The sequence below is a fragment of the Carassius gibelio genome, chromosome B1, assembly GCF_023724105.1.
Source record: "Carassius gibelio isolate Cgi1373 ecotype wild population from Czech Republic chromosome B1, carGib1.2-hapl.c, whole genome shotgun sequence".
NCBI classification, from domain to species: domain Eukaryota; kingdom Metazoa; phylum Chordata; class Actinopteri; order Cypriniformes; family Cyprinidae; genus Carassius; species Carassius gibelio.
The window spans coordinates 26,585,411-26,602,674 of NC_068396.1; the positions used below are offsets into that span (position 1 = coordinate 26,585,411).

Consider the following 17,264-nt stretch of genomic DNA (forward strand, 5'->3'; position numbering starts at 1 on the left):
TCCATGTTCTGCAAATTAGGCTTAATGAAAAGGGCAGTAAAATTTCTCATGTGCATCCAGGGTTAACAATGTATACATAATAGCCCTTCTTACAGTCAGTAATTCAGGATACAAGATAAAAAGATGGAGAAAGAACCATGTGACTGAATGTGATAAGGGATCTTGGCTGTTCTTTCTGTGAAAGATTTCTTCTGTTGAACATAAAATATGATTATTAGGAATATAGGTAACCAAACATTTGGTCCCCACTGACTTACATAGTTAGGGGAAAAACAACTATGGTTAAAGTGGGGATGTTTGGTTGCACACATTCTTCAAAATATCCTCATACATCAGGAAACGACAGGATTTTCATTTTTGGGTGAAATATTTCTTAAATCCTGTTTGCAGTCCATAACAATCGAAACTGAGCAGCTACAATAAAGCACTGTCCTCAGATGAGTTTACAGCTTGAAGATAAATTAAGCTGGGTTCGCAAACACAGCTATGACTTTAAACAATTTGGCCTTTGGCTGAGGTGATTAGTCTATATTTTTAACCCTTTTTGGACTACCCCTTTCTACTACAAAATGAAAAGTTACATATGCCTGATACACTCTCACACGGGACCTGGGCCATCATTACTGTTGAGCCTTGGTTAAGTCAGATGAGACCCTACCAAAAAACCTCAGACAGGCTCCCTGAAAGAGGGAGCAAACACTCTTAATCTACAGCTGGAGGACTGCAAAAAGTGAAGGCAATACTGTGGGAAAAGGAAGTCAAAGTCCTCAACGTCCCCATCACGGTGGCTCAAATACATCTAAAGGGCAGGATTACAGACAGGAAGGAGAGAGATTGAGAAAATCCCTTTTGTGTCCTTGATAACTCCATGAGAATGCATGGAGAATCGACTTCTTCCTTAATGGAATTTCAGAGGCAAGGGTTTGGGTGAAAACCGAATAGTAAAAACTGTACAGATGGTGATCATCCAGTTAGTTCAAACCAAAATGGCATCAGCTGTTGTGCAATTAGGCAAGAATCGAGAAAATAAAATGGATTTAATGAAACTGATTCTTCACTAAAATGTGCCAGCAGATAATGAGAACCTACTGTACAGAAAGATATGAACAGCAGGACAGAGAACACATTTTTTGACAAAAAAAAAGACTGAATTTATTGGCCACCTCTGCCCTGCATGCCATGGCTATCCTGGCTATAAAAGTACAAAACAAATGCACGAGGGTAGTACAAACTCTGTAGTTCTCTGCAGTACATAGACCATGCACATAGACATAGATAGGCTAAATTTCATCACAGGCACATTTTTCATGAGCCTTGGCTGTCAAAGGACATCTAATAATAAGTTAGAGAGATAGACATTTACATGCAAAACAAAATAAGGGTTGTGGGCTGCAATCTAAGTGTATCAGTTTGGTTTTTATGAAACCATTTATAACTTCTAGCTTTATTAAACACACACATTTTAAAAACACTTTAAGGCACACATGACCACATCCACTGTCTGCTTATTAAGCATGATCCGTTTAATATTTGCATGTAAATGCAGGGGATCCGTGTAAATCCTAGTACTCACTTCAATTAGAAGGAAAAGAGCGCAGCTAACTACTGTATAAAGGTAGCCTAAAAAGACAGCTAGATATTTAGGCAGCAGACAGCTCACTAGCTTCTGGAGCAGAGCCGTAAACACTAGAGCTTTCTAATGCACTGCATATCCAGAGATGCCTTCTATCATGCTGGTATTTAAAGGACGTGTGTTTTTTGATCTGAGATCTTGATGTTCCATCTGACACATGATCTGCTCTCTGCCCTCTTCATCTCTTACTTTGTAACCTGAGTGTTTAATGTTAGCATCCTGCATGCAGATTAAAGCTATCCAGCAGGGAACACAAAACAAATATATCCATGAGGATACTTGGTAAAAATATCTCCAAATGCTCACTAATGAAGCCTCAGGTTGTTTTATTTGCCTCTTTCCTTCTCTTCATCCAACTTTTTTTTTTGTTTTTTTGTTCACTACACGGAAAGACTGTCAAGCAACCATGAAGCAAAGTCATTACCTGAACATGGTCTAGGCAACCATTATGCTAGGGGTGGGTGGTAAGGCCAAAATCATAAAAAAGATAATATATATATATATATATATATATATATATATATATATATATATATATATATATATATATATATATATATATATATATATATATATATATATATAATAAATAAATAAATAATACATAAATAAATAAAGTTATGAGTGTTATGGTTTTTTGCTATAATTTTGCTGGAAATTCCAAAATGATTTATACATTGCATAACCTTTGAATAATTTGATTATTTTTTTTTATTTATTTTTTTTTGTAGAATAATATGTACTGAGATCGAATACTTGGCCGTTACAATTTTATATAAATTTTCATAAATGAAAAGGATTTATTTATATAACAGACAGCACAGAAGACTACAGTTCAGTGATTAACAGAATTTAAAATAACATTGCAGAGAGAATATTATTCAAATGTTTAGGGTTAGTAAGATTTAAAAAATATTTTTGAAGGAAATCTCTCATGCTTGCCAAGGCTATATTTTATTAAAAAAAATTAATTAAAAAATAAAGTAAAAACACTAATATTGTGGACTTCTATCACACACACACACACACACACACACATATACATATATATATATATATATATATATATATATATATATATATATATATATATATATATATATATTACAATTAAATAAAGGTAACAAATGCCCCATTTTCATTTTTGACACTCCCACCAGTAACCACTTCATTTTCCCTGTCCAACTGAAATATCATTTTACAAACATCCTTACTTTACTTCAAACCCAGTTTGTGATGTTCTGAGGTTTCTATTTTCTGCTCATATTTATATCATACACAGTTGTATCAATACTAGCATCATATGAAATAGTCTGATGCTCTAAAATATCCCATGCAAATTAATTTTTAATACCAATGGATGTTTGCTGAAAATAAATTAGATACAGATTTATTCAGAAATAGACATACTGTATTTTCTTACAGTGTATTACAGGCAAAGCAGCACATTATTTCTTACTCAACCATTATATCAATTCATATTCTGCAGAAATAGAGCAACTTGTGATTGATTAATGCAAAGACTGCAAACTTTGACAACCACTGGAATATACAATCTTGTCTCCAAGCCCAACATCAAACATACACAACCACCACCACCACCTTCTATATCCATCCTTTCCTAAGTGAACTGTGCGACAACAACACTGCTGAAGAGGAGGATCAGCTGCAAGATCAATGCGCACGCAGCTTTCAGTTCAGCAGAAGGAAGCTAATCTCCGTGAAAAAACGATGATGGATGGCAGCAAATTGTTTAGTAAAACTCCACTATCACCAAGAGAAAGCAGCTGTAAGACCCTGCCAGTCAATTCCGGAGAGATATTATCAAGAAAGACATCATAAATCAGCTGTTTGAAGCATAAGGAAAGGGAGATACAACGATTAAACAACAAAAAAGCTACAAGGAAGAAATGACAAGGGAAGTGAGGGAAAAGTTTATAAGAGAGGAAGAGAAATGATTTATAAAAAGAGAGCTATAAAAATAAAGAGATGAAAAATGAAAGATTTGCGAGAGATAGACAGTAATGTTATGGTTACAAGGTAACCTGACTTTAAGACCGCCTGCCTATCTGGCTTCAAATCAATGCTATCAAGGCCACACAAAACCGTCTCCAGACTCCAATCAAACACCTGTACTGAGGGACTAATGCCAACCGTGTCAATAAACAGACCATTAAAGCCAGCACAGAGGCTGGCAGAACAGATAAAAATACTTCAAATAAACAAACATTATTCAAAGCTTTAAAATTAGATTAATAAAATACACAATTCTCAATTGATGAGTGCATTTAAATGCTACGCTGCTCATTTTCCGCATTAAAGACCAACAGTGAGTGAGATTGTTAGCGCTGATGGAATCTAATACTCTATGGAATCAGCTCAGCATGTCTGAAGTGAATATGAATTTCCATTTCATCAAAAAGACTGTCAAACGCAAGAGAACGAACCAGATAAACATCCACCCACTCGTCCCTGGATATAAAGCATGTGGGAATATGAAAATCTTATTTGAAGAAAGTGCAAGAAAAGTTTGGAGAGGTTAAGGTCAATGGACTCAGATGTCCATTCTCCTGCTTGAGCTGGTCTAGGCTAAAGTACTGAGCAGAATTGAGTATGACCTGGAAAAACCTGGAAGACTTTTCGGATTAATATTCAAAAGCAACCAAGAATCGGAGAAGCACAGTCGAAAGCTTTAAAAGACTGACATTCAAGAACGTCCCTTCGGAGAGAAGCTGAGATGCTACATTTACAATTCTGGATGACAACTTTATTCTGTAACAAAAAGGTATTGTTTTTGCAGTCTGATTGTTTTCTGTCTTCAAACATCTCAAATAAGTCACAGACATCAATCGACTGTCTCCATAAGCTTTGAATATGTCTGGTGGGTGGAGGTGCTGGGAGGGTGTGTGGTTAAAACTGGATCTGTGAACATCAGAAAAGCACTGCTTGGAGTAAAATGTGTAAATGATGCCAATTATTACCCACTGGTAAGTGATACCAAGATTTACTGCAGATTTACTAATATATTATATCAACGTCTGAGCTAGTGTGGGTCTCAACTATTTCCCAAAACCCAATGAGATAAAATGCAGAGTGAATTAAGACTTTTTCCTTTCTGTTTCTCCCATGAAAAGGACCCAAATAATCCCTTCTTTAGTTTAATCTCAAATGGCATTTGGGTTTGCCAAGATTCTGTAGCAAAAACTGCAAATTAAAGGCAAAGACTCCAGAATTATTCAAATCCATATTTTGATGCATCAATGAATAAACAAGATCTACAACTATTAAACATACTCAAAATATATGCTCTGAATAATGTGAATGCTTATGCGTTACATCTCATCTTTATAAGCCACCTGCCTGCATTATTTTATTTCCCCTGGGAAGCCGTCCAGATTCTTCACGTATGATGTTCAATGTGTTGCTTTACAAGGATGAATTCTGCTTTTAAATATAATTATTAGATAAAGATAAGATAATTTTCACCAAACGACATAATTAAATAACATTATATAACATGCCATAAAACTTTTATTTTGTGCTACTGTTTAAACTCATACAAACAAATGGAATTAAATTAAGTAATCTTTGGTAAATTCCCAATATGTTTTTTTTTTCTTCCAAAAACTTCAATTGTGTAATTATGGGTTTATGTGTATCTTGTACCTTGTGAAATAGTGATAATTTGTTATACACATCAAGATTCTAAATGGAATTAAATATCTGTGTTTGATGCTAAACAGAATGTTCTGCTAGGAGAAAACAATCTTGAAGAAATAGCACTTGCAACAGCGCTACAGCAGACAACTGTGCCAGAGCTGCTTCTAAACACCTTACTTTCTGACATAATCAAAATGCACTTTCACCACCACCAGCTGGAAAGCTTTCAGATTAACATTTTTCTCAGGACACTCTCTATAATTCAATGCCAAGCGAATCAAAAAATTGCAGTGCATTTTTTTCATCTGCTTTTGTACACTTGATACACTCTGAGCTGGAGAGTGAGGACAGACTGTATTTGAGTTTGGCTGTAATAATGGAAATATGCCTCTCTAATAAAGCACTTGAGGAAGCCTGTCAGCCAGCACTTACAGCAGATGACAACATACGAAGAATACTGAGTGACAGCACAAAAATATGGGGTTTGGCTTCTGCTTTTCTTCCATTCATTTTACTTTGGTTGCACTTTATAACCTGAAAGGTCAATGTTGAAAAATCCTTGCATGTACGTTTACAGGAGTTTGATGGTTATATAAGCCTTATTTAATTAGAATACACAGGCTTTTTAAGAAAAACTACAAATACTGTATAAAGAGATGTAGGCCTTGCTAGGATCCAGATAAAGTGGTTGCTAGGGTGGTGTGGGCTTTGCTAAGAGGTAAATTCATGGATAAATGGATCTGGCAGATGCAGCTTGAAAATTCCAGGGAAATAACAGTTCCGGTTTCAGAATAAATTATTAAATATATAAATAGATAAACGAAACCTTAAAGAGATAGTTTAGAGTTATTTCTCTCCCTTCTCTGGAAGTCGGTGGGGACCAACAACTTTCTGGTTCTTCAAAAACATGAGGACGTAGCATAAAACCAAATGCATGGATGACCTTATACTGACACACATCTGGTTTCTTTCTTAGCTGTTTACGTAATCGACTGTGTTTACAATAATACTTGCCAAAAGAAGTATTTTAACATAACTTTGTGTGTATGTGAAAGAGGAGTCAATTCGGAATCATGCCTCTCTCTCTCTCTGAATGTGTGCTTCGTGTGTGTGGCAGCAGCTGAGCACACAGAAAACAGCCTGCGAGTTAAAATTGCTTGAATGTATAAATTGGCATGACAAAACGTACACTATTATGGTGAAACTTAACAGTTAATCCGCGAATCACATGCATGCTGAACCGTGGGACCTGGTCCATTGGGATCATGGATCATCTAAGATCCGTTGCACCCCATTTATAAATAGTGCATATAAATGTTCTCTTTTTGTGCATGAATATGATAGAAGTGGCCTCTAGATAGATATACTTACTATCCTCACACAAATCCACAAATTACTTTTTGAGACCACACTCCCAAGTTAAAACCCCTCACAGAGTGAGTAATGTGTTTATTAAAAATGCATTTAGAGTTGGGGTTAGTTATCTTTATTTAAATACCATAAAATCAATTGAAGTCCACGTAAGGATACAAAAAAGGTTATGTGTGTATGTAACTGTAAAATATTGATTGAGGAGTGTGTATCAGTGGGGCATCTGGCCTTAAGACACTAACAGTACGTATTGTGATAAAAATAAATTTTGTTCTCTGAACAGACCAACACGAGTCCTTTTCCACAGACATCATCAATCCCCTCAGAAGCACATCCTCCAAATCGACTGGAGAAACAATCCCACTTCCTTCTCCACAAACACACAAGGAGATTTGAAAGGATAAAAAACTACTCCGTCCCTTCACTTCATCACTTAATCTGGGCCTATCAGGAGAGAGAGATAGAGGGTCTTTTTATCTCCTCTGTGCAGTAACATTTAACAAACCTTGAGCTGCAAGGAAGGAATGACACTTGCTATCAAACCATAAATCTCTAGATGTTTCAATCTTCCTTTAAAAAAGTATTCCTCCTTTAGGAAAGTGCCAGTGAACTCAAACACATTCTGCAGTACTACTCATTAAAACCAAGATGCTTCAGAAAATGACTTGCACTAGCAACATGCACAAAAAGCCAAAACCTCCTACACACACAATTAACTAAAAAAAAAAAAAAAAAAGAAAACACATGGTTGTTATTTTCTGTCTGTTAATTCACTTCACCTTTAAATTATATATTTAATTGTACTTTTTTAGCTCATTGAACACAACTCATTAACTCGTATAATCAATTTAATAAGGCAAGATATCAAACAGTAGCCTACAAAATCCAGGCATAAAAAAGCAATTACTTTCAATGGTTTTCCGAGGTTTTTAGTAGAAGAACTTGTGTCAGTATTCTAGACTTCTCTAGAGAAAGAAATAAAAGAGTAAAGCTGAGCTCAGGGCCCTTTGTGTAAATTAATTTAGTCTTGCTCTTGGACACATATTTACCCACACACACACACACACACACACACACACACACACACACACATATATATATATATATATATATATATATATATATATATATAACTATGAGCATGAGGAACATTTCGGAGTGTGATCTTGGTATATTTCTTTCAAAAAGATATTAAAGTTTCATTAAGAGAGCCTTATATTTATTTATTTTTATAACAGTACTCGGACTCCTTTGCCAGCCAGAGTTAGTGTGATGAATTACTAACCAGAAAAAGAGTGAAAACACTTGGGCTCAAGGGCATGTTTACTCAAGTTTTGAAACTCTTGAAAAAAAAAAATTTGCTATGTCACCGTTACGTTATGTTACTTTTAATCACTGTCTATTAGTTTCAAGGTCGTGTATATGCTAATGTGATTGTAAGCATTGACAAACATTATAAACTTTGACAAACGTTTTCTTTTTCTTTTTTTTTAAGATATTCGCATTTAAAATTCTAATATACTTCTTTATTTGGGTTGCTGAAACGAAGATAAGTCCCTAAAAGTGCCAATTCTATATAAACTGTATACCCATGTATAATGTTAGATAGGGTTAATTGCATCAAATCCATCTACTAAAAAATAAGTGGCCTAAAAAGAATCTTAAAACTCTTAAATTATCTGCTAAGCATTGTATCTTTGTTATTTTGTTTATTTTTTAGACTTAATTAGAATAAAATCAATTATTTTGGATAAAAAGACTTTGAATCAGTATCCACACATCATCCATGTGGTTATATCATGTGGGCGGCAGCATAACTGCTTATATTGAATGTTAAATCCACAGGACATTGCTCAATCACTAAGTCACAAATCCCTGGTGTCCGGTCCAGTCCACACCCTGATGGGCCAGTTTCTCCTCATCCGTCACGGGAGTCACGACCTTGACTCGTTGCCAGTCTACACCAAATGATTGCATTTTAAATCACTTTAAAAATTCAGCTCTTAAACAGCCCAAGCTCATCGCCTGGCGTTAAGCTGCCGCTTGCTGCAACATGATTTAAGCAGCACCTCAGCTGAATATGCTGAACTATTGTTTGAATTAGATACAGCCATAAATCAAAATGCCTGCATAATTTACCTGATATATACTGTAACTGCAAAACACAATTACTCAGTGTGATATATATTTTGGTCATATCGTCCACCCCTAATGGCCAATATTTAAATTTCAATATTTAAATAAAAAAATAAAATAAAAAAATAAATTAAATAAAATACAGTAATTCATTTCAGTGCTATTTAGGCATCACAACATAATGGATCGTCTTTTGAATTTTGCTGTAATTATTAGTTTTTTTGCAGAATCACTTTAAGTACTTAAACCCTAAAACTAAACAGAAATTTGCACGCACATATTTAAAAGCTAATGATGAAGCGTTAAAGCACATTAGCGTTGTTTCGCATAGCTCGGATCAAAATGAATGTGGTAAAATGCATTCAAGTTCTTTCCTCAGTTTTGACCTCAAATCAGTACTCATCTATCTTACAGTCCTTATCGACTTTTACCTGTCTCAAGGACACGGGCTCATTTCATAGAATACTTTGTTGAGGTGCCACTCCAATAAACACCTTCACACACTCGCTCAAGGATTCATTATCCGTTGTTTTTGTCCTTGATAGGAAACAAACCGAATTGACACTTGGTTTGACAATAACCAAACTTACCATGTCTCATCATGCTCCTGCGGAGGTCTTAAAGATCTTTTCCTTGGAATTGAAAGACAATTCTGCATGTTCAGTATAGAATAGCAGCAATGTATGATTAATCTTAGTAGGTGTTTGTGTCCATTTGAGACCCTTTCAGTTGTCTGTTTGCTTTCTACAGGAGCCGCACAAATACATTTTACTCTTGTTTTGTTATTAGAAGATTTTTCCCCCAACAAATCATGACATAAGCTGTCCCCGTTCAACCTCAATACCTCTTCTCATAAGAGGCTGGTTTATTTCAGCAGATACTCCTGAGATCATAAAAGAGTAAGTGAGTGGAGAAGACTTGTGTTGAGCCGGGCTGCCTTCTACGCCGATTCCAAATAAAGTATTAACTCCGTGTTAAGAATCCATTAGCATTCCCATGATTCTTTGTGCCATATGCCTCCATTATGTGACAGAACAATGGGAAAACTGAGGCGAACAACTTTGGGGAGATGTCACAGTGTGCTGAGGAGTGTGTGTGAGAGAGAAACAATGAGGGAAAGAAAGAGAGTGTGCGGCAAAGGGTCGAGAGATGAAGGCTGAGCTCTAAACTCCACAAAAGCTGTAAATTGGCAATATCAATCAGTCTCTCAGCCGGAGAGCAAATGTTTTTCTTCGCTTGTTTATTTGAAATCAAACTCTTTCTTCCACAGGCTGCGTCTTATGCTCTGAGCTATTACATGCTTCCTGTACAACATTTTGCAAGAGGAGAGGCTGAAATTTTTTTCCTTGTCATCATAGTAAATCGAGTGTTATCTCGGGTCCATGATTTCCGTGATGCTGAAAACCTAGACAGAATTGTGGAATCCAGTTAAAAAATGGAATTCAATGTAAAATGCTGAATATAACGGAATTCGACAAAAAAACTTGGATGAATAAATCAAAAGTAAGGTTGTACACTTAATCAAATCTCATTATGGATTAATGTGTGGGAATATTAAATAAAACGTCTCCATGTGCAGCGTGTCAGTGTGTAAATGAGTGACAGTTTAGTCTACTATACTCAAGCACATACACACTGCAATTCTGGCAAATAAACGGGTAATGTGTTCCGCCAATTGTTCCTTGGTCGCTAGATTTTGCAGTTTCACCCAGTAAATACCCGGGATATGTGCGTTCGTTCACACACACACACAAAAAACAAACTTAAAGGTCCCGTAACGACACGTGACATCAGGGCGTGATGTGTAATGTAAGACTTGAAAATGTTAGGCACGTTATACTTTCACTGAATCTGGCGAACGATCTCGGCGTCAGCGTGGAATGTGAGGAACTAATTGACCTCTGCTTCATTATAGTTTGCACATATTTTTTTTGTCGCAAATGTTGATTTTCCTTCAAAACAGCCGATAAACTAGTCGCGCGATAACGTGTTTCATCACTAAGACACGGCATTAGATCTGGATTTTGTTCACACAGCGCTCATCCCGGGATTGAACCCGCCAATGTTACTATGTCCCCGACCCAGGTTCAATGCCGGAATCAATCCCGGGACGTGTTTGCTTTAACACAGAAGGCGACCCGGCAATGTTCCGGAAATTTGCCAGGTCCGAAGTGCAGAGAGAAAGGGGCTTTATAGTGTTTTCAGCATCTACCCTCTCGCTTCATAAGGATAACAACACATGAACTTCATCTCGCATGCTTTGAGAGTCACTTCACAGGCATTTGATTTGATAAAACTATTGTCAGATACACAAGGAAACTAGGGCTGCAGTGTGATTAATCACATTCAAAATAAAAGTTTATGTTTACATATGTGACCCTGGACCACAAAACCAGTCTTAAGTGTAAATGTTTCAAAATTTAGATTAATACATCATCTGTTTAAATAAGCTTTCCATTGATGTATGGCTTATTAGGATCTGACAATATTTGGCCGAGATAAAACTATTTGAAGATCTGGAATCTGAGGGTGCAAAAAATCTTAAAAACAGAGAAAATCTCCTTCGAAGTTTTACAAATTAATTCTTAGCAATGCATATTACCAATCAAAAATTAAGTTTTTATATATTTAAGGTAGGAAATGTACAAAATATCTTCATGGAACATGATATTTACTTAATATCCTAATAATTTTTGGCATAAAAGAAAATATAATAAAAATATAAATTTGACCCATACAATGTTATTTGGCTACTGATAAAAATATACCCCAGCGACTTAAGACTGGTTTTGTGGTCCACAGTCACATATGTGTGTGTACTCTGTATATTTATTATGTGTAAAGAAATACACATGCATATATTAAGGGGAAAAAGATTTATATATAAAATGTTTATATTTATTTATAATATAAATTATATACGAGTATAAATATACTCTTTATATATATATATATATATATATATATATATATATATATACACACACACACACACACACACACACACACACACACACACATAGGTGTGTGTACTCATATACATAATAAATATACACAGCACGCACGCATATAGTAAAGTTTCTAAAGGAAATGCTAACGTTTTCAATATAACCTACCAAAATAAACATTTGGTTAAATTTGAGGAAAGTATGGCTTACCTCTCAAAGTAATAATAACCATAACAATAATCAATTTTATGCATTTATTAAAATATTATATCTGAACGAGCATCACACAATTTTCCATCCACGTTTTGATTTAAATTGTAAACCTCTTTTGTTCAGCACTTATTTTGCCAAAAAAATAAATAAATGAAAAATAAAGGAATTGGCATCATGTCATTTGATTACATAAAAAAAATTACTAATATTCATTAAATTTTCTTTAAAAAAAAATAATTATTTAATTTAATACATTTTAAAAAAAAAATTTTTTTTGAAAATAAATGTATATTAAAAACATAGAAGCCAGAAGAAATAAAGCAGATAGACTATGGGTATTCTTAAATTTGAATAATCAATCATGACTCTGAATAACAATATATAATATTAACTACAACTAATTATATAAAGCTTGTACACCTGTCTAACTAACTCTTCAAATGTTGGACCAGTCAACCTATATGATCCCAATATAACCGGAACTGACCATTAACATGCTGATTATGAATATAGCTCTCAACGTTCAGAAACCTTCAAGCAATGGCACTTTAAGAACCGTCCCCCTTGAGAACAAAGCACACAGTTCACATAATAGTAAAACAGACTTTTGGCCTTATAACTCAACATGTTTCCAGCCTAGCTTTGAAAATTCAGCTTCAGGGCATTGTGATCTAGACAACTGGACTGTCTTTCCTCAGAACTGTGCATGGTAAATCGCATTTTTGTTAGAGGTCCAGGCACATTTTCATCAGATAAAAGCATGCGTGAATGAAAACAAAACAAAAATAAAGCTAAAGGCTGATTCCTGACAAAAGAAGCTAATTGTCTAGGGATATTACTATGACTACACAGTCTCAAAAACAACTAGCATTAAACCAAGGTGGATGAAACAAGTTGATTACAGCACATGTTTGCTAATCCAACACTCTACATTGCAAGTAAGTCACATATGCGACAAAAATCTTCTCTCTGGGCTACTAAATGATGTCTACTATTAGCAATGGCTATAAATTAGCAGATTTTACTCGCCAGATTTGGAGGCTAAGCATAAGTTTAGCACAGATATATTTTCACTCACCGAACACTCTTGACTGAGCAATTCAGAGTTTTTCTCTCCATCAGGTGATCAGTGCTATTTTTCAGTTCATCTCAATGGATGCGCAGGCACCTGTAGACTATTTAACGTACCGTGCACTATAGTGTAACAGCACATGTCTCGTCGTCACTTTGGTTAGAGCAGAGGGAGAGTATTACATATATGCAGTGCTACATGTAAACAATATTTTTTGTTGTATTTTCCTGTTAAAATAATGGAGTTCCTTTAGATTTTTTAAGCTTTTAAGACTGCCGGGTTTTCCATAAGTGGGAGGAACTAATGCGCAAACGGCAATCTCATTGGCTGGTGCTCACTTATTATCGTCCCTGTTTTGATTTCAGCTAATCAGTTTGAGTGAACGCAAAAACAACCTGATTGATTTTCATGAATCCAGCAGCTTGTGATCCTTTGTGTGTTTTATACTGTTCCTATTATCAGAATAGGTATTATTATTATTATTATTATTATTATTATCATCATGTTGTATTTATTATTATTTTTGCCCTTTTTTTACAGAAAAACTGGAAAAAAAACACCACCACCAGTCCTAAATTCAGTTAAAATGTCTATACATTCATGCATGTTATTAAGTTATACTTCTAATCACTAAAGTTCTATCATTAAATAATACTTGATTATCATAATATCATATTATAATGCTTTACTGACTGATGTAAAGAGTGTACTTTCAGATAATTAAAAAGCTGTGCCATTTTACAAACATATGCAGTATATTCAGTCTGTTGATGGCGATGCCAAATTTTTATGAGAAGATTATGCTTTTGTTTCATTAAAATCCAACAATTCATTAAGACAACTGATTCCTTCAGAAAGCCATAAAGACTTTAAAACAGCAATTTAATGACACATAATTGCTCAGAATACAGAAAATACTGTTTATTGGGAAAGGCAATTTTCCTTCAGATGATACTAATGATCTCTGCTTCTTTTCAAGGGAAAAAAAAAGATTGTTTTTACCATGTAAAAGTTTCAGTAAGAGTTTTTTAAATCTTTATGTTTTGAGCCTCTTATGCTTATAAACTCTGATTAGTGTTAGATAAACAGTAATACTGTGAAATATTATTGCAATATTATATATATATATATATATATATATATATATATATATATATATATATATATATATATATATATATATATATATATATATATCGATACTGATTTTGTGTTCAAGAGATTTACTTTTTGTATGATTAATTTGGAAAACATCTATGTAATATTTTAGTAAAAAACTATATGTTTATTAAGGACTGTTTGATTAAGAGAAAGTAAAAAAAAACTGCATTTACTTTTAAAGCCTATACAGTTATTTATCTGCTGAATAAAAGTATTTATTTGATAAATAATAATAAATTCTTACAGACCCCAAACTTTGAATGGTTGCTCTTCTTAGTACTTGGCAGATATACAACCAGTAAAACATTGGACACACTTGACAGAATGTATGTTTATTTTGATATATCTCAGGACAAAAAAAAAAAAAAAAAGCAAGTTCTAGTTGAAGATTGGTTCTTCATTTTGTTTTACAACATAATTCCCAGTTGAGTTATGACGACTATTATTCTAAAATAGCAAAACAAAGAATAAGTAGGTGCATCAAAACTTTTGACTGATGGTATGGAAGTCTAAAAAGTTTGCTTGTTTGTTTTTTTGCAAACTTTGCTCAGTATTTTAAGGCCAACAAGATATACCCTAGGCACAAGAAAACAAAGAAAAACAAGTCTAAAATGTGATTCCTGTTGTGAGCTCTGGGGTTCTGGAGACAATGTACAATGTAGCATCCAGCATCGGAGTACAACCTATATTCAGACAATTTCTGAAAAGGTCGTCAAACTTTTTTCTAAAATGACCAACTTCAAAATCCTAGAAAACTCTACCAGTTGAAGCAAACATGCCATTAATTGCATTATGAAAATCACAGATATAATGATTTTGATTGCTCGAGACTCTATATGTAAAGCTCAACAGGGGATTTTGGCAACAACTTATTAAGTTAACTAGTTAGACTAGTATAGTGAATCTGCTTGCTAATTTTGCTTGAAAGTTTGAGATTTGCAGCCAAAAACCTTGCCCATTCCTAAGACAAAAATCAACAAAACCAAGTTTTAATATGGTTTGTACATTAAGCAAATGAACCCGCAAAGAAGAAACTGCAAGCAGTGTAAATCTAACGAGAAGACATTACCTGTGTGACCAACGGCTCCAGCAACCTCTCCACAGTCAGCGTGCGAATCTCAAGACTTTTGGGGTCCCATTTTAGCAGGATTGGGGACGTAGCGCTGGTCATGTTTACTGTGGAAAGAAAATAAGGGGAGTGAATACTTGAAAGGATGAAAGAGATGTTAAAAACTAAGAATGACTGTTTAACAGGATGATAAAAGGAAAGAGGTGCAGACATCACAGACTCAGTTTTCAGTTTCATGCTACATGTCTTTCTTAACAAAATCAAAGGCAGGTGAGCCTGCCACACATCTATTATTAAAGCTTCTTCATTGAAAAGTCTTTAAATGTTGCACTCCAATCTCACTTAAATGCTAAAATTGTGACTTAAAAATATTGACACACCGCATTACATTAAACATCACATACCTTTGGTACAGCAGTTGAAGACTTACAGTATCAGTTTATTTTATCTATCTATCTATCTATCTATCTATCTATCTATCTATCTATCTGAAGGGTCATGTGACACTAAACACTGGAGTAATGTCTGCTGAAAATTCAAGGTAATAAATTATATTTTAAAGTATTTTAAAATAGAAAATAGTTCATTTAAACTGTAACCATAATTTCATACAATTTTTAAAGTTTTTACTGTATTTTTTTTATCAAATAAAAGTAACCTAGATGAGTATGATACTGTTCAAAACCTAACAAATACATTTTAATTTATTTACATACTTTTATTTATTTTTTACCCCATATTTTGAATGGTATATGGTACTCTGAATGTTACTCATTGTAAGTATAGAATAGGATTGTGTGTGTATCATATGCTCAAATGTTGATAATAGGTTGTAAAATATCTGTAGGCCACCAAATTTGCACTTTCTAAATGACGGAAAATGTTTCTGTAAAGAACAGGATAAGTACACAAGAGACAGCTAAAGTACTGTTTACATATACCTACAGTAAGACATCGTTTACAAATGTATATCTTGCCAAGAACGCCATTTTGAGATGCTGCCACAAGTGTGAGCTTGTGCATGATTTCTTTAAGTGTCATATAAGGTCAAAAGCCTTGCTAGAATCAGCTACTGAAAAAAAAGGAAAAAAAAAAAACCTAGAAACCCTCTGCTCATGATGCCTTAGTGACTATTAACTTTCATTTGGTAGTGGGGATCCTTTAACATAGGGGTTTCCAATCGTATTGTCATTCACTGCAACACTGGCCCAGATTCTCTCCAGCATCTTCAGATCCCACTTCCAGATACTCATTGACAAACACATATGCATGTACGAAGCCCAGCTCCAGGCCCTTTGAACACCGGTAATGTAAGCAGGTGGTTCCTGATTACGGTAGACATCTAAGATACACGATCAGGCCTGCATAGCAGGAGGGAGGAAACTTTACCTGACTGAGTGGAAACTTAAGAGTAAAAAGCCTTCAAGCTGTGAGCGAATATGGAGAAAAGTGTGAAAGAGTGTGCAAGTTCACTGAGAAACAACTTTTAAAGAGGTGTGTGGTTTTTTTTCATGTTGCCTCTGTAAGAGAACTGTTCAGAAAATATCATGAACTGGTGTTTGAACAAATCTTTAGAGTGAATGATCAATTCAAAAGAAATTCTAGAAGCTTTGCAATAATATGTAAAGGTGTACACATGTTTTATGTAATTCTTTCTGTTTCTCAAAAGGAAAACTGAAAATACTGTAAACCCTTTAACAAAAAAAAAAAAAAAAACTTGTATTTATTTTTTTATGAAAACTAAGCAATTGTTTATTTTAAAACATCTAATTATCTAGAAATAGTGATGCTTTTATGATTTTTTTGTTCTGGAGTCAGTTCACATGGCACAATATGAACTGTGCTATTGTGATTAAATCAAGATGCGAAATTACACTCAAAAAGACAATCTTGCATCATTTGTAAGGTAGTGTAAAATAATGTGTCATACTCTATTCAAGGTTTTTCCCCCTCTTCATAAAGATTTCACAAAGTGTTTGAAAATGTTCCAGAATAGCATTG

The 17,264-nt window shown here is 34.4% G+C and overlaps 1 protein-coding gene across 1 annotated transcript in view; it reads right to left on the bottom strand.

Moving 5' to 3' along the window:
- LOC127948770 (catenin alpha-2-like) overlaps positions 1-17,264 on the bottom strand; it is a 403,027-nt gene that overhangs the window by 362,423 nt on the left and 23,340 nt on the right. Inside the window, exon 2 of the mRNA XM_052545461.1 lies at positions 15,264-15,370. Coding sequence (XP_052401421.1) covers positions 15,264-15,365 — 102 coding nt within the window. The 5' untranslated portion in view covers positions 15,366-15,370. The remainder of the gene's footprint in view (positions 1-15,263; positions 15,371-17,264) is intronic.